General features: G+C 37.4%; 3 protein-coding genes and 1 pseudogene across 3 annotated transcripts; 1 reads left to right on the forward strand and 3 right to left on the reverse strand.

The window, feature by feature from the left end:
• Positions 1-7,624: 7,624 nt before the first annotated feature.
• LOC101311059 (disease resistance protein RPM1-like) lies at positions 7,625-8,425 on the reverse strand. Its single transcript, XM_004290442.1, has 2 exons — positions 7,877-8,425; positions 7,625-7,691 (listed from the first exon to the last, which is right to left on the reverse strand). Exon 1 carries the CDS (start codon positions 8,397-8,399, stop codon positions 7,902-7,904), a length of 498 nt encoding a protein of 165 aa, XP_004290490.1. The 5' UTR covers positions 8,400-8,425; the 3' UTR covers positions 7,625-7,691; positions 7,877-7,901.
• LOC101308640 (disease resistance protein RPM1-like) lies at positions 8,419-10,625 on the reverse strand. The gene is made up of 2 exons (XM_004292464.1): positions 8,561-10,625; positions 8,419-8,426 (listed from the first exon to the last, which is right to left on the reverse strand). Exons 1-2 carry the CDS (start codon positions 10,623-10,625, stop codon positions 8,419-8,421), a joined length of 2,073 nt encoding a protein of 690 aa, XP_004292512.1.
• Positions 10,626-11,765: 1,140 nt separating this feature from the next.
• LOC101308933 lies at positions 11,766-16,420 on the reverse strand. The gene is made up of 6 exons (XM_004292465.1): positions 16,328-16,420; positions 15,330-15,389; positions 15,115-15,204; positions 14,908-15,009; positions 13,369-13,507; positions 11,766-12,192 (listed from the first exon to the last, which is right to left on the reverse strand). The coding sequence occupies exons 1-6, from the start codon at positions 16,418-16,420 to the stop codon at positions 11,777-11,779; spliced, it is 900 nt and encodes a 299-aa protein (XP_004292513.1). The 3' UTR covers positions 11,766-11,776.
• Positions 16,421-16,609: 189 nt separating this feature from the next.
• Positions 16,610-18,031, forward strand: part of LOC101311340 — a 4,313-nt pseudogene continuing 2,891 nt past the window's right edge.

Below are 18,031 nucleotides of genomic sequence, written 5' to 3' on the forward strand. Positions count from 1 at the left end.
CTCTCTCTCTCTCTCTCTCTCTCTCTCTCTCTCTCTCTCTCTCTCTCTCTCTCTCTCTCTCTCTCTCTCTCTCTCTCTCTCTTATATTTCTCTGTGTGTGTATATACATATGTGCGCATATTTATTTCAAACTGAAACACACACCTAAACAAATAGGAATTCATGAACAGGCTCACCTGATAGTTAGTTCAGTGTTTGGGCTGTTCCCGTAACCGTATATACCTGATTCGCTAGTCATTCTTTTGCATAAATGGTTTTAAAGTAAAAGAATCATGGCTGAAAAAGGCGTATGCAGTATTGATTAGCTGATAAAGTTTTAATTTGACTTGGGGTAGCTCTAGCCTCTCTTTAAATTCGTCTCAAACCTGGTAAGCCCTAGGTCTAACCTTTCTCATAAATCGATTTCGATTTCGATGAATATGAATTTAAGTTTCGATTTCAATTCAGGTGACTTGGAGCGAGCAACGGTAGAGATTTGTAGACTCAGATTTGGATTTCAATTCATTTGTAGACTCAGATTTGGATTTCAAATCGATTTCAATTCAGATTTGGTATGCGTTCTCTCTATCTCTCTCACTCTATCTTCTTGTCTGATAGGAATATATCAAAAATGTTATTAAAAACTTTATCCTAAATTTGTTTGTAGTTTTTGTTAAATGTGTAGAGGGATGGTGCTATCACTTGAGCTGTCTTTGGTCTTGTCTGTGAAAGAGTCTGAAATATTATAGCAAGTATTGATCATAGTGCTTGTTTAACTTCTTTAAATTTCTTGGATTTGTTTTTCATTAGTCTCCGGTATCTATTTTGAAGCACCATATTCATCTTGTTCTCAAGCACAGGTAAAAATTGCAACTTTATTATAAATCGGGTATGAGTCATTGTTCCATCGGTTTATCTCATCATAGGAAACCTAATAAATGAGCACCAGTGCTTTATGAGCATAAGTAGGTGTATATGTTGGGTACTGTTATTCTAGTGTTGGCTTTTGTATTTAGTTTCATAAAGTTTCTGACATCAAAACTATGGAAATTACCTATGCAAATACGTACTATGACTTGATTAACCCTATAATGTGCATCTCCCCTGTCCAAAATAGAAGCTGGCAGCTAAGATGAAAACAAAGGATAACACATAGGTATTTGGTGAGCCAATTAGGTTTCTATTGTGTTACTGATTTTGTTTATTTCATGAGCTATTCTGTTAATTAGTTTGTATTGTTACTTTTCTATATTGTTGATTTGACTTGTTGGTTGATTAACTTCTTTTCTTTTTCTATTGTTAGGTATACAAAATGATGGGATGATTTCTTACCAGAGGACTTGTGTATGTCATCAAATGACCCTCCATATCTGATTGACTGAAACGTACATTTAATTATCTTCATATTTTAATACCCCATATTGAACCATTTGCAGGATGCATAATCCTTGATTGGCTCAATTCACCTGTTGGAGTTGCCTTTCTCAGGGCAATCCTCTTACTCAATAGTATTCTCTACATTGGAATGGTGTTTGTGTTCTATTAAATGTTAGTTGTAGCTAGAATTCAGCTTCTACGGCTAAGAATATTCCTGTTGGAGTTGCCTTTCTCAGGGCAATCATCTTACTCAATAGTATTCTCTACATTGGAATGGTGTTTGTGTTCTGTTAAATGTTAGTTGTAGCTAGAATTCAGCTTCTACGGCTAAAAATATTCCTTTGGAGTCCATCTTTAGTTTTGGGAGAGTGTCCTGTTAGTTCTAGAATTGTCATGCATTTGGCTGCTTTGAAATGTGAAACTTGATGTAGGTTTTCTTGGTGGTCGAAGCCTTCTGCCAAGACAGTATCCTTTAGAAAAGAAGGAACTCAACTAAACCAACTGTTTGCTAATGAGGACAGACTTGTATCACCAGAAGATGATCTAGAAAGCAGTCATGCAAGCGAAATAGTACTGTTGTGCAATTCTAAAGATATAATAATATTGTGTGCAATTCTAAACTCTTAAGTTTGTGACTGCATTATTACTTGCATCTTATATGTTAATAGAGTTTAGAGTAAAGTCTTAATCTAGAAATTACCAATTTTAGTTGCTTATTGATTTGAATCTGATAGGAAAGTTGAGTTGTCAATGGCCTAATGCCTCTAAGGGATGCCTTGATCAGTTACATGTTTAATAGCACATGTATATTACCTATATAAGCTAAAACTTGAGGTAGTGGAAGTATATCATGGCATTATTTGGCTATTCCTGTGTCTTGAACCTTGGATATGATTTCAGACTTTTCAATATACACATGGTTTTCTTTTATGGATGAGCAGATTGTATATATGGATTATTTGATAGAGTTTGCATTCATTGGTATGTTAATATCATTGCATTTGTTAGATGTATCTCATATCATTGATATGTTAGACTAAAAGTGAGCAAAGATTTGTGTTAACCTTCTTTACTCTTTAGAAATTTGAACTACTATTTGATATCTCATATCATAGATGTATCTCATATCAACTACTATTTGTGTTTGTGTTAGGAATCAGATTTTCGGGATAATATCATGTTCATGTCTAACTTTAACATTATATTTTTCAGTGGGATAGGAGAAACAAACTTGTCTACACCCAAAATGATTTGGATGTTTTAAGGAATGAGTGGGCAAAGTTTATCATCAGCAAATACTTGTAGGGTGCATGATCTGGTCTGTTTTGGTGAACTTGGTGTTTTCTATATGTATGTGGTAGTACTTTGCTTTTGAAGTTGGTGTTTCTATATATTCAGAACAGCTATATGGTAGTATGTACTTTGTGCATTTCTCATGTTGGAATGCTTTTGGACATGTAAGACTATCTAAGAGCTTAACTAGTTGCTTGTTTTCAGTTTATTATTCAGCGATAATGTTGTTTGTGGAAGCTGAAATGCAATGTTTTATGGTATCAGTCAATTTGTTCAACAGTTTCTTTTGTGATGTTTGTGTGTGTAAAACTTGGACAACAAAGTCTGTCCACATGAAAATGCAACTGTTGTATGATTCTCATCAAACAAGAAAGCAAAATGCTATATCTATTGTGTGATTCAATGGTCTAAATATTTCAGTTGTAGGTTATTCAACGTCACACAACAGAAAAGATAAGGAATAAACCATTGTAGCTTACTGAAAAACACACAACGATAGAAATGAAAACCAACAGTTGTCTGAAAGGGTAAAAATACAACGAAAATGTTTTATTGTTTGTTGTCTGAGTGGACTTGTCAATGTCGCGCATGCCGCGCATGGCATCGATCTGCGTAGCTAGGGATGGCAATAATCCCCAGCGGGTAGGGTACCCACGGGTATTCGACCCTAACGGGGAAGATATACAAGTATAAACGGGTAACGGGGATGGGGATCCCCAGTATTCGGATTTTTAAATCGGGTACGGGGCGGTTATGATATTTTGATATTCGTCCCTATCCCCACCCATTAAGGATGAAAATATTATTATATATAATTATATAATTTATTATTATATATATATTTATATATAATTTATAAATAAATATTTATGTAAAAAAATTTGTGATTCTCTTAATAAACGGACCTTTCCTTTTTATTATATATTTTTATTCTCTTAATGAAATTTACCTGTATTGTTTTGTTTTAACCAAGACTTGTATTTATTTTTATTGGATTGAAGCATGAAACTTATTTATTTTGGTATTTGATTTTAATTTCATACTTTTATATAATTGTATTTCGTATTTAAAAAAAATTAATTTAATACATAATTGTTAACGGGTACGGGTATGGAAACGTAATCCCCAAAGGGTACGGGTACGGGGAACCCTATTATCTAATTACGGGTACGGGGAAGGGTACGGGGATGAGAAATGTAAACGGGTATGGGTACGGTATTTTGATCCTCGTACCCTACCCTACCCATTGTCATCCCTATGCGCAGTAACTTATACAACGAAAGTATTGAACTGTTGAGCAAAATGTGATCACACAACGGTGATTTTCACACTTGTCTGAAGATTCAATCAGATAAGCCCGAGATATACAACGGAAAACCTATAGTTACACAACGGTGTTGTGTGTTGACAAATCTATAGTAGTGTAACCATTATATACAACGGGATTATTTCCGCGGATATCCTCCCAACAGCCGATGCATATATACAGAATCTCTAGTTTAAGGTCCTTTCATGTACCTGCACAGAGAGACAAGTCAGGAGATAAGGGATTTGTATTCTCTGCTTGGATTTAAGTTATTTGGATTTGTTTAGATATCTTATAATCATTAGATGGAGTAAAGATGACATAAGAATGACATAGTGGTCTTATATTGTACTCAATCCAATGGTTAGAAGTCATCCAAACAAATCCAAGCAACATAAATCTAAGTAGAGAAGCCAAATTCGGAGGCAAGACCAATGTTGCCGGTCTATAAATCTTTAGTGCTTAAGTCAGTGTGCGTCCTTGTGTTTAATCAGTATGGAAGAGTTATTTGTTGGAGCTTACATGTTATGAAATGTTGTGCTTGTTAAGTAGGTTAGGCTTGGGAATCACGACAGTCCTCATCAAGCTTTGGCAGGTTTACTGCTAGTGGAAAGTGGCCCTTGGCGGCCACCTTCAACGAGCCCTGGATGGAGTATGGAGGCCCAGCCTCCCATTTCTAGCCGCAGGGCGTGTTGCCCAGGTCGGTGATGGTTGGAGTGTGGATTGGTATCTTTGTATTGGGAGAAATACATTGGTGTTTTACTCTAGTGAGTTAGGTGTAAACAAGTCCCCCATGTCCCAGTTAATTAAAGAGTGTTGGGTGGGGAGTTTGTAAGTTAAAAGCACCGAGAGGATCAGTCTTGGCGGGTGTCGGAGCACGCTCAACAGTTTTTGACAGTTGGAATTTAAAACTATAATAAGTAGACTCAAAGCCGTTATGGCCTATTATATGTCGATGCATGCTGTGGTACAATAAAAGTTAAAAGAACTTGTTAGGTATTTTAAAAATGCACTCCTTAGCGACATTTAAAACATAACATAACACGCGAGTGCGCCCCCTTTCACACGCTTATATATAGCGCGTGCAGGAAGCCTAGTAATTCAATTACTCAGACAAAGACTTCCTCAAAAACAAAAACAAAACAAAAAATATAATCTTCAAATAATTAACTTATTCAGTAGAATTTGGAAATTCAAAACAAACAGGCATGCTGTTGATTTAAACAAATGGAGATCTCAGAGACTGATCGTTGTATCTGCGTTCTGCCCTTTTGAAGTTTTGGACTGAATGAATCGACACAACCCCACCGATGACTGATTGCTAACCCCAAAACAAAATACAAAAGAACAAAAAATGTGTCAAGTCATGCGCAGCGCAGACCTAATGGAGCACAAACAAGTCATAAACCAACAGACTACTTGGAGATGCAAGAGGAGAGTAAGGTGAAACTTGCAGCTTCTATTTGGCGCGGTAAAAGGTGACATCAAACACAAACTTCACGTTGTCGCTCAACACAAAAACACAGGCGTCACCAACTTCTAACTTATTTGCTCGAACAAAATCCCCCCAACCTGTGGTGAGTCTTTTCATTTTTTTTTCATATTGGAGACAGATAGACCCGCAAGGTTTCCCATTTACCTGAAGGATGACTTGACTAGGCCGCTTCGTAAGATATCTCGTGGCAAAACTAGATGGCACATTCTGAGGGGAAAAAATAAAAGAACAAAGGGAATAATAATTGATATACATTTTCATTTCTTTGCAAAAAAGAAATACATGTGTATGCAAGTGATAAAATGTTATGATATATATGGTGAGGTTCAGCACAGTTTCAATAGAATGCTTACCAGAAAACCTCCGTGGACATACGATAAATACATGGGAACAACGAAAGAAGGCTTTGCAGATTTGAAAGCATAGGCTTTCTGAAGTACTACATCTTCTCCACCAATGTTAGTACTAGATCTAGAACTTGATCGATTTCTCTTAATACAGATGGGTACTGGTCCTAATGGAGATATCTCCTTTGTTTTTGGGCATGGTGGAAGGTCATGTGGGATTTTAATAGAATCATCATCATCCTCCTGATCTTCTTCTTCGTCATCCTCCTCCTCCTCATCATCATCATCATTATTTTCTTGTTTATCTCCATCTTCAGATTTGGAAGTGTTTGCTCTCTCAAGAGCAACATCTTTTCCAGTATTTCTAGTCAACGGATGCAACGATGTTTCGTATTCAGTATCAATTACTTCCTCTTTGATGGGAATACTGTTTGTGGCTTGACCATGCCTAGTTCCTTCTGCAACACCTTGGTTATCTTCATTACCATGACTCTCCTTCTCACTTTTCTCAACGCCCTTTATAAAATCCTTTTTGCAGGTATTTCTTCCATATATGTCAACAAAGAATCTTGTATTTCCAATATATCGAAAAACAAGAAATTCACCAACCTTCAGACCGTTGCCATGCACAAATCTCTTCCAACCCTTTAGGAAAAAGAATTTACCATCAATCTTTTCCACATTAACAAGCCAAGTTTTAACCTGGGTCCGAAGGTAGGTCTGCTGAGGTCCCTTCCAATCAAAGTGCTTATAAAATGCAGGAGGGATTTGCTGTAACAAAAGTGAATCAATCTACAGTATACGACTCTTACACCTAAACAATGTAAATTGACAACTTCTGTCTACACGAACAAATGCAATATTTTACCTAATGTAGGAAACTAGGGTTTCTTCATTCACAAATATATTGATGCAAGAACAGACAGCGTATTTTATAAGAAAAGGCATACTCGATCGGCACTAAACTCATGACTAGTTTAAGAGTGTTAAGTTAACTGAAATATCAGCTGAATTTGACATAGCAAAATGCATCAACTATAACAAATACAAAGCCGCATGTTTTCCTTAGCTATGTGGAATTGCAAAATCGAGTACATATGAGTACGACTTACCAATTGGCTAGAGAAGTCACCTATAAGAACCTTGAAGAAGGAGGGTTTTCTTCTTCTTACTGGCCTCGTTGTTCTTGCCATCTTCTTTTGCTTCTGATTATCTCCTCCGGCCGAATACGTTTTGGGAAGACCTTTTTAGTAGTTATCTTTTTGCTTATAAACACTCGTCTCCGTTAACAAGATTGAAAAGAAAGATTTTGTTTTTTTTTTTTTTCGATTAGGGTTGGTGAATCTTTTTTTTTTTTGTTTCTAAAGGAATGATGGTGAATTTATAGCAAGTCGAAAAGAAAAATCAGTAAATTAATTGTCTCTGTCTAAACTCTTATCGTTAGTAAAAAACTTGCATCATATTTTCATTGAAAATGGTTATCAATCGTCAAGACAATTGCCATATTTTTATCGATGAGAATACGTTTCTTGTTGTTCTAAAGAATATTTATTGATTGGAAAATATTCAACATCAGCTAGCTAAGGTTCATTGTTTCTTTGAAGAATACAAACCAAAACATCCACGTCAAATTGCTCAATGACAAAAATACAAGTTTACTGCAATTGTGAGTTTGTGACAAAGCAATTTATGAAGACCATTACAAAGCTAATAATCAACTCGGAAACAAATGAAAATGATGGATGGTCCAAGTGAGATGAATGAAGTCCAGTGGCAGTCTATATCATTCTTCTGAGGAAGGAAGTAGCTAAGGAGAGGCTGAACTAAGAGAAGAACTGGATGGTGTAGTGAATTCTTTGAAGCTCCATTTTACCAAGCCATGACCTGTCTTCAGCTACATTTACAAATTGGGAAGCAAGGTATTAGAATTTATTTACGTTCAAATCTAATTAAAAAAAAATAAAAAAATGCTTATTCGACATCAATCTAGGATGAAAGCTTGGTCCTTGGTGACTCTTCAAACGATCAAAACATGACAGACATATTTGAATAAAAGCAAATTACAGGAACAGGGTTCACCTTATTGTAGAGAAGGAAAATCCTCTTAGTGGAAAAGACGAATATCAGAGATGTGTTTAACGTTGGAATGATCCACACCTCGTTCTCGGCGCATGTGCTCCACAAGTTCATTGGAAACCCTGTGCAAATGCAACTTCTGGAGACATGTCAGATGTTTGATTCCGCGAGGCAAGCGCTTTAACTCCATGCATTCAGAAATGTCCATCGTCTTCAATGCCGGCATTGCCCCCTTCTCTATGGTGATCAGATTCAACTGAGGAAAATTGGTTAGGTACAAAGCAGCAAGCTTTTGGAACCCAGTTTGAAAGAGCAACTGGTTTCCTACATATGCATTGCATAGCCAAAGGTTGGTCAGATTAGGTAGTGCATGAATGTGAGGAAGAAAGTCTTCTGTTAATCTTGACCAATGCAAATACAAGACAGCAAGGCTCTCAAGTGAGAGAAACCAGAGCGGAACCTTGTTTAACTTTCCAGTTAAAACAAGTGTTTGCAGCAGAGGAGGAGCCGCCAACAATGCATCCATGCGTAACACCTCATCCTCACTACTTGTCTTCACAGTTAAGCATTCAATCAGTTTCATGCTTTCAATTGACTTGCATAAGTCTATCTCATGGGCTTCCTTCACATTCGCTAAGCCTAATGTAGTGAGTCGGGTCATGCGCTGAAGTTGTTTGATCAACTCACTTCCTACCACGACTGAATCCAAAATTTGCAGACTCTGCAGCTTATATATGCTTGCTGGTGCTTGGGTGCCTTGAAAGCTATCAAAACACTTATAAGCACCATAATTGAAATGGTACATGAAAAGATGTCGCAACTTTTGTAACTCTACAATTCCAACTGGAAGTACCCTTATATTGGAGTCCCTAATGTCCAACGTTTCCAAGTTCTGGAGATTCCCTATCTGTTTTGGAAGCTTTCTGACTTCTGTCCCTTTCAAGTTCAAACTCGTCAAGTTGAAGCACTTCATTATTTCATCTGGCAATTCATGAATCGGTGCATATTTAAGATCCAAGACCCTCAACAGTTTAAAACCAGATGGTAGTACTATCTCCAATGAAGAAGAGGTCATCATCTTAGGAGCAAAGATAAAGAATGAGCGAACCTTTGACATGTCTTTGTGTGCTCGTACTTCTCCAGAGCATCCTTGTATTGAAAGGCGGCGTGGAGCTCGTCTGTCTTCTTTTGTTTCATTCTTATTATACGTAGTACAAAACTTCAGTTCTTCTGAAATTGAAATTGCAAGTTCTCGCAAAAGGTCATGCATTTTAAATTTTTTTGCCCTTCCAGATGGTTCTCTCTCAACCACTTGAAGCATACAGCGGCAAGTTAGCTCTGCTAGGTAGCTCTCAGCTATCTCTTCTGGCTGAGCCCCTCTAACTTGTTCAATAAATCCCTCTGCTATCCACAACCGAACTAGCCTTTTCCCCTTAATGGTGTCATCTTCTGGAAAAATGCAGAAATATAAGAAGCAGTGCTTGAGTCGGTGAGATAGATCATTGAAGCTTAGCAACAAAATGCTCTTCACTACTTCAAGTGTCGGATTATTGCTGAGCTCCCAACTCATGCCATTGTAAACTTTCTTCCACTCGGACACAAATCTTTTGGTTGACATGAGCGAACCCAAAGCCACGAGTCCTAGAGGTAAGCCTTCACATTTTCCTACGAGCTCCCTAGCTATGAGTTGAAGCTCTGGTGGACAAGACTTGTCTCTCACACTAGAGAATGCTCTTCTGGAGAAAAGATCCCAAGCATCACTTGTATTAAGAGGTTCAATCTGATGAACATGACTCTCGACTCCAAACGCCAGAGAAGCAATGTCTTTGTTCCGAGTTGTAAGCATGATGCGGCTACCATGAGTTCCTTTGGGAAGTGCAACATCTATGGATCTCCAAAGATTTGTGTCCCACACATCATCTAAGACAATCATATACCTCCTTGGCTGCAAGTAGCGGACAAGCAATTCCACTAAATGTCTATAACTCATGTTGCTCAAGTTTTGAGGAACATCTATTTGTGCCGCTGCAAAGAGTTCATTGATCATGACTCGAAACAGATCTTCAATAGTATAACTTTGTGAGACTGTAATCCAGGTGTAGCAGTTGAAATGTTGTACAGTTTGACTGTTGAAGATGCTTGCAACTAAGGTCGTCTTTCCCGAACCCCCCATTCCTACAACCGTAATGACAGTTCTCTGAGAATGGCCAGACGATAACCATCCAACTATTTTCTTCTTAGCATCTGTGATCCCCACAAGATCATCATCTTTCAAGAAAAGAGACGACTCGCCACAGACTTCGACCCGGTTCCCAACATGGTGGGAAGTACTGCCTTCTATGCGTAAAGAACCATAACGCCGGCTTCTCTCTGGAATATCTTTGATTGTTTTCATGATCTTCTGCAACTTTGTGGCAATCCGATGCCTCTCCCAAATGTTTTGTGGGAGACGTAGTGTCTTACTGAAGGCTTTTGTGAACGGACCCCAACTTCTTCGCTTGTTTGTCTGATACGTGAACTCATCCATGATGTCTTCTACGTCAATGGAGACATCTCTCACATTTGCCACCCATGTTTTCTCTACTTCACCGAGAGCTCCCTTCCTTTCTGCATCCTCCAAGAAGGCCTTCATGGTTAACAGCTCAAGCTTGACTTCTCCTAGCTCATCATGAACTCCTTCTAGCAATGAGACTTCACTTTCAAGAAACGATACTATTTTGCCAATCAGAAGGTCTATTGCAGGAGAAGCCATTATTCTGCAGTTCTTTCTTATACTCTATGGTCAACTGCAATGTATAATAATGTGCACAAGAACATAATTACTCTTTTATAGAACTTCCACTCTTTTATTTTCTTTGGCAGTTAATGCACTTCTAGATTACACGCATATTGACTGACCAGGAAAAGTAGTCCAAGAATCTATAGAACTTTCACTCTTTTTATTTTCTTTGGGGGCTAATCCACTTCTAAAACACATATTTTGACTGACCAGGAAAAATTTTAATAAATAAATAACTCATTCCCACAAAAACAAGGTTCCAAAATAGCAACAGGACCATCCTTACTGGTGCCAAAAAGTCTAGGTTTCCACAAACAGGGAAAAGATGTCAAAACTGTAAACCTCAGGGAAATGGACAAGAATAAAAAGTAACAAAACAGAGAAACCCCTACGAAATAGAGGAAAGCAGACAAAAGTATAAGCAAATAGAACTCGAGGGGAGACCATATCATAGAATAACAACTATGAAACTTACTTAACAGGAAATATGCTTAAATGAAGAGAATAGACTCAAAGGAAGAAGCAAGAAATATTATTTCTTTGATGGCAGATTTTAAAGAAGCTCAGTCGTGGAACATATTGACGCGGAGCCAAGATTTATAGTATATCACAAAACTCAGAACAAAACAAAACTTAAAACACATGGAAAGCGATAGAGTAGACAAAGTGGAGTCTCAGAGCTTGACTAAGAGATCTGAACTTGCACTGTGGGAACTTTTTAATTTCTTCAGCAAACCAAAACCGGAAATGTGAAAAAATCTTGAGCCGACAAATTCATTTTTAAAGTTTCAGCAGGCTCACATAATTATTTCCTGAGACTACTGACGCGATAATTGTGTGATTTGCCACAAAATGAGCGTCTCACCATAGTTAGCTGCATCTTTGCGGAAAGTGGCTAAATGAGAAAGTGGAAAAAGGTGAGGGACCCCTATACTATCTATTACTTTTTCTTTTTCTTTTTTTTGGACAACGCTCTTCCATAAAACAAGAGAAAGGATCGGAACTACAAAGATGCTCCATATCCAAAAGCTACAAACAACTAACCGGGGACCCAACCCAACATATTGAGACTAACGAATTAGCAAATTAACCAATACACTAGAAAAATAAAAAACAGAATGCTTCTAGTTCCTAGAGCTGGAGCAGACGAACACGATACGACATCTCATATGATAAGAGTCAGTGCAGTCAACGCCAATTCTGTTTCCCAAGTCATGATGCTGTCGGAGGACAAGGAAGACCATCCTCGATAGAATGTCAGAGCACATCTTCCTCAAGGATAGCACGGCAACATGATCGGCTGCCGAGTTCGCTTGACGGGTAGTCCACCTCCATGAGAAGGTTCTGAAGAAACAAGAATCATGGCGGATCCGATTGATTGTGGGAATGAGGCTCCAATGTGGTGTAGTCTTCGAACCATTAATCGCATCAACCAAGTTTTGTGAATCTGATTCGAAGATGACTGATTGGAACCGGAATTTTTTTGCGAGCTCCATCGCTGATGATGCCGCCATGGCCTCCGCCTCAAGCGCAGATGCTGCTAAACCAGACTTGGACGAGCCAGCAACTATTACTTTTGTAATAGATATCATATATTTATTTTGATATTATAAAATATCACTATGCAAATAGTTATGTACAAATATTCTATATATATACTAATTTAATCTATAACTTATTCATAATAAATAAATATTTGATATCTATTACAAAAGTAAATATTTAACCCCATACTATGATTTATATAGACTATTATATAGATTATATAATAGCCTTATCATCAGACATACTATATTCAGGGCAGACAAGTGGCTTAGAGACTTGCTTTTCAAAAAAAAAAAAACTGGCTTAGAGACTTGGACTATTCTCCATTGACTTGAGTTTTGTTTTATGTTTATATGTTTAGTTTTGGAATACTATGATTTATATAGACTATTATATAGATTATATAATGGATAAGTTATAGATTAAATTAGTATATAGTGTGTGTGTGTGTATATATATATATGTGTGTGTGTGTGTGTGTGTGGATCTCTCACCCTTCCAATGGATGAGGTTCAGTCTAACCTATGGATGAGAATATATGGCAATGGACCTCAACTTTGCAGCTTACTACCATATTCTACTTTCATGCACTTCATCTCCAGTATAAATAGATTTTTTTTTTTGGATACAAGGGAGCCAAAAGACCCAAACAAAGAGAAAAGAGCAGAAACTAGATAGCTCTAGCTACATTCCTAAACTTAGCAGTATCACACAAGTCATCTCCAGTGTTGATAGATGTACGTAAACAAAAATAAAGATTATTATTTCAGTGTTCCCCAAAGCTATCACAACCGAAAGAACACCATCTCCATGGTTATAGGAAACTGATACAATACGTCAACTTATCTAGATCTGGTTACCAGACTTCATTGAGGAAAAGGTGGAAATAACTATTCCATATCAGCAAGATATATGGACACTCCTTTTTTGTTTTTGTCTTCTCTTAATTGTAAATAATCAGAAGTATCCCGAACCTGCTTTCTGGACCGGGCTTGAAACTCGGGCTGTTTTCCAAACCCTACAATATAAGGAGGGAGGAAACTCTGGAAACTACCTAACTAGGTACAATGAAGGGCTTGAGCAAACACATCTAACATGGGAGCAGAACATTGGCCATACCAAATTGGTAACATATATACATTTGCTCATGAATAATTAAAGAAAAAACTACCTGGTATTTTAGTCAGTGGTGTAGAGTTCAGAGGTTGAGTAGTCTGTGATTGCACGACCTTCAATGGTGTGCAGGTAGGCACAACTGCTGAAGTTTCAGGACCATGTTCACTTCTTGCATGATCTTGTGGAGAAGCAATCTTGGATTGTCAAAGATGAAATAAATGTAAATTAGGTATACTTACTGGATATGTAAATTGAACAGCTGAAACCAACAGTATGATTACTAATGTACAAACTAGAGTTATGTAAAGTTGTAAACAAGGTAACAAGTTTATAATTTATAATTACTCTCATAAGCATTCCTACAGCAGATGAAAACAAAATACCCAGGATAGATGAGTAGAGTTTGTAGGCGATTATGAGAATGCAAAAAGCCTTATGCAGGGAGCTTCTGCAATTCAAGTATGATAGTAACATCATGCTTTGGAAAATCTGGGAGAAGACCTATAAGAAAGTCCTAGACCATGTGAAAATGAACCCTTTGAATGAAAAGGAAAATACTGGGCATGGTTGGAAGGAGGACTTTCATTTAAAAATTTGAGTAAAAAATTTCAGTATGTGGCATGCTATACGGTGAGCCTGTTGGTGCTTCTAGAACTACTGACAACGCCATCTTGAGGTTTAATGGGAGAGGGTTTCTAGTACTAAGGACAATGGATAGCTTGGTGTTAGATTGTTCATAAAGACCTTGGAAAAACAAGATGCGGGCTTACAACATGAAGAGGGCATGTGGCAAATTGATCTATCAGAAATTCGTATGAAATGCTTCGGCACTAGACCCCAACGAAATAACTGCCCAACAATGACTTCCAGTACCTGGTGAGCTAAAGCTTCTGCAACTGATTTTATAAGATAATTTCTTAAGACCAGTTTGGCATCTAACACCCTAATTTGTCACAACAATTGGGTACGATCCTAACGCTTTCTCAATCACGTGAGCACCTTTTGCAGGACCAAGGTCCTTACATTCAATACTAATCCGATTTCTATAAAATGAGAGGTCCAGCTGGTATGGATGATAGAACATAGTAGAGAGTAAATTATTGGGAGTGAAATTTCCATTGTATTTTTAAGGGTGCAGCCTTTGCGAGATGAATGGCCTGGCTCATGTTCAGGTTTTTTATGGAAACTTAAAATACACCTCAGATTCAGATCTTCTATGAAGACAAAAAGGGGTGTCCATTCTTACAATGTTCATTCAATCAAGCAGCAATAAAAATGAAAAACAAGCATTATGTTCTCTCTCTCCCTTTACGTCCTAAGGCGACTGCTGAAGCAGCTCAAATTGCTGGTTTATTTGAGTTAATATCCTTACGGAAAACAAGTGAAGAAGAAAAAATGCTGCAACCTAAAGATAAATTAGGCTCAAAGTCATTAATTCTTCACGAACTAGAGACCCCAACTACAAAGGTTACCCATTTTAACTGTCTATATAACTGAAATATAAATAAATAAAAAACAAACAAAAATAAGTAAATATAACAAAATGTATAAAAAGCACCCTTAACATATAAGGATAACCAAAGCATAAATTTACCGGCTTTTCAGTACCATCTTGTTGTTTTTCAAGAAGAGCATCGACAAGGACAGAATAAGAAGCATCTTCAATAAAGCCCCATCCATGATCTCCTCCATAAACCTGAAAGCAAAACCATTATGACATGTCAAGCAAATCCAAAACCAAAATATGAATTTGCTAAAGAGTAAATAAACCAATAAACAAAGAATGAAAGGAAAAGCCCACTTCAAGTAATTCATCCACTGTATCACGGACTAGTTTCTCTGGAAAAGAAAGGGCAGCCATAGCCTTTAGAGCCCTATCCAAATGACCCCTCTGCCGAATGAAGGTTATAAAAATGGAAAAGTAAAACAGTGAGAAAACAGGCTAATACACAGGTGTGAGAATGACTAAAGAAATGAAGGAAAACATGACAATGTGGTATTATGAGAAGGCATAACCTTTCTGGCCCGAACTCTTGGAGCCATATGTGGGATCAGCTGAGCTGCACTGCGCGCACTCTGAAACAAAAGAACACAGACAAAAATCAGGTATACTATGCCTTTATTTGAAATGAAGGGAAAAGAAGGGTTCAACCCTTTCTTTTGTTTTTAGCATTCATGGTCTGCTATGTTGGAAATTGTAACACAACTCAAAAGTTTCATTTTCCAACAGTCTCTAGTTTGGTTTTGGTTTTATTCCTCAACTTACATAGGAACCTAGAGCAGTACCAAGTAACAGAAAGTCCAATAGAATCAATAACTCCTCTCTTCTTAGGTCTACTTTTGTCATAAAACGAAGTGGTCAGAAAGTGTAGTTCTCTAGCATATGGTAACATACTGAAAGGTGAAAATTCTAAACTTTTCCATTGTGTCAGCAATTCAGATAAGAACACCTGGATGCATGCAACAAATTCAGCTATTGTCTATCTCAATCCACGATGACTATAAACACTAAGAACCCCCAAAATAAATAGCAAATCATCATAAAATAGTCTGAAACATCTTTATACTTCCTGTCCAATTGTCCTATGTGAGATGAACACAAAACCTCTACATGACTATATCAATATCATGTAGCTTTACCTAAGTGAGTGCATATATATCAATCCCAGACACACATATTCTCCCCGACAAGTTTCAAAGCTCTTTGTGATGAAACCTCTTTGCTACATTGGTACTTTTGGAAGCTTCTTCTATGAGAGAAAATGAAGCAAAAAATAATAATTTAAAAAGAAAAAATCAAAATCATAGCAAGTTTGGTTCACCGAATTCCATGTACAAGAGTAAGAGAGGAAAATGCAAAACAAATTCTAGAAATGAACCGAATCAGAGAAACGATAAAACCCTAAACCCGAACACAAAGTAAAACCAAGCCAAAATCCACCACAATTAACCCAGCGAAATCCAAATCTGCTAACAAGAAGCCATGGGTTAAACAATAGAGATGAAAATCGCACCTTGAGAGCTGAGCTTGAGGAAGAGACTTCCAGACGCCGTGTTTTTAGCGAGAGGGGAAAATTATAAAAACGACAGCGTTTTGACCAGGCCATGATACGACGTCGTTTTTTGGGGGGAATTTCAACAGACGCGGGAAAGACGAGGGCTCGAGAAAGGAGTAGAAGAATCCAGAGTGTGGTAGTTCCTCTTCCTCTATAAACCTATTCTCGCCTTCTTCAACCTAATCGCAAATCCCAATCTCGCTTCTAAAACCCTAGCAGATTCAGCAACCTTTCAATTCAATGGCGGATGCGGAGACCTTCGCCTTCCAGGCCGAGATCAACCAGCTTCTGAGTCTGATCATCAACACCTTCTACAGCAACAAGGAGATTTTCCTTCGCGAACTCATCAGCAATTCCTCTGATGTAATCTCTCTCTTTCTCTCGTCCTCTATTGCATTTCGAATTTATCAAATTTTTTGAGGTTGATTGGGTTGTGATTGGGTTTGTGTAGGCTTTGGACAAGATTCGATTCGAAAGCCTTACGGATAAGAGCAAGCTCGATGCTCAGCCGGAGCTTTTCATCAGGCTGGTGCCTGACAAGGTCAACAAGACGCTCTCCATCATTGACAGTGGCATTGGCATGACCAAAGCAGGTGAACTATACAATCTATTTCGCTTGGATTCTTGATACAATGCATGATGTCACTTTTATAAATGTTTCAATTTCATAGAAGAATTGTTCTAATTATGTATTTATTAGATGAGCTGCAATTGTGTAATGATGATATATCATCTATTTATCATTAACATTGTTGTCCAAGTTTAGTTCTCTTTGTTTTGTTACATTTTTTTGCTCATATGTGTTGATCCTCATGGATTGGTTATATTTGAAAGAATTAATTACTGGTCACTCCATTAATTTTCATGCGCTCAACAGTTTACTCCATTAACTTTCAATTTCAATCGATTACTCCATTAACTATCTAATGTCACACAATTAGGTACATCCGTTAAGTCGCCGTCCAAATCAATGGTTAAGTTGTTGACTGGACATATTTTTCAACTGGAAATTCCATTTAACACCCCATCTCTCTCTCTCTGGCCAGCCATGGCTTCCCAAACAGTAAGTAAAGCTGTGGTTTTGGTTTCACTTTCCACTCACTCAAATCCAACAAAAGTTTATGAACCAAATCCTATTATAAAGATAGGATTACAAGCTTTAAGTACATAGCTTAAGTTTTGAAAACAAAGCGGTGGATAAGAAGTTATGCTCTCTCAAAGTTGAAGCAAAAATCTGAAAACCCAGAAAATTTCAGCTTTTGGCTGAATCTGCTACTGTTTTTGGCAAGCAATTTGACAAACCAAATGTTAACCAAATCCTCTGAAATGTTACACACATAAATATGGATATATGAGCTTTACAAAGGTACTTTCGGGTTTTAAAACAAAGGCCTGAGCTGAAAGATATCATGACGCAAAGTAGACAAGAAAATCAGTTTTTCTGCAGAATTCTGGAAATTTGCAGCAACTAATAAACTTGATTTTGGAAGCTTTAATTCGACTTTTGAAGTAACAAACAAGTTCTAAAGCTTCAGAATGGAAAGGAACAGATTTTCAGAGTATGAAATCATTTTAAACACAACAGACAGTTGAATCAAAAGGATCCAAAATCTACTTTGGACACCCAAACTCAAGAACATAGTTCTTGAGCTACAACCACAA

This window comes from Fragaria vesca, linkage group LG2 (genome assembly GCF_000184155.1).
Source record: "Fragaria vesca subsp. vesca linkage group LG2, FraVesHawaii_1.0, whole genome shotgun sequence".
NCBI classification, from domain to species: domain Eukaryota; kingdom Viridiplantae; phylum Streptophyta; class Magnoliopsida; order Rosales; family Rosaceae; genus Fragaria; species Fragaria vesca.

Excerpts from the sequence above, each read along its gene's own strand:
- LOC101308933 (XM_004292465.1), bottom strand. The coding sequence starts at position 16,420 with ATGGCCTGGTCAAAACGCTGTCGTTTTTATAATTTTCCCCTCTCGCTA. Across the intron at positions 15,010-15,114 it reads CAGTGGATGAATTACTTGAA|GTTTATGGAGGAGATCATGG; the intron begins GTGGGCTTTTCC and ends TTTTGCTTTCAG. Across the intron at positions 12,193-13,368 it reads ACCACTGACTAAAATACCAG|CAGCATCTGCGCTTGAGGCG; the intron begins GTAGTTTTTTCT and ends AGTCTGGTTTAG.
- LOC101311059 (XM_004290442.1), bottom strand. The coding sequence starts at position 8,399 with ATGGATGCATTGTTGGCGGCTCCTCCTCTGCTGCAAACACTTGTTTTA.
- LOC101308640 (XM_004292464.1), bottom strand. The coding sequence starts at position 10,625 with ATGGCTTCTCCTGCAATAGACCTTCTGATTGGCAAAATAGTATCGTTT.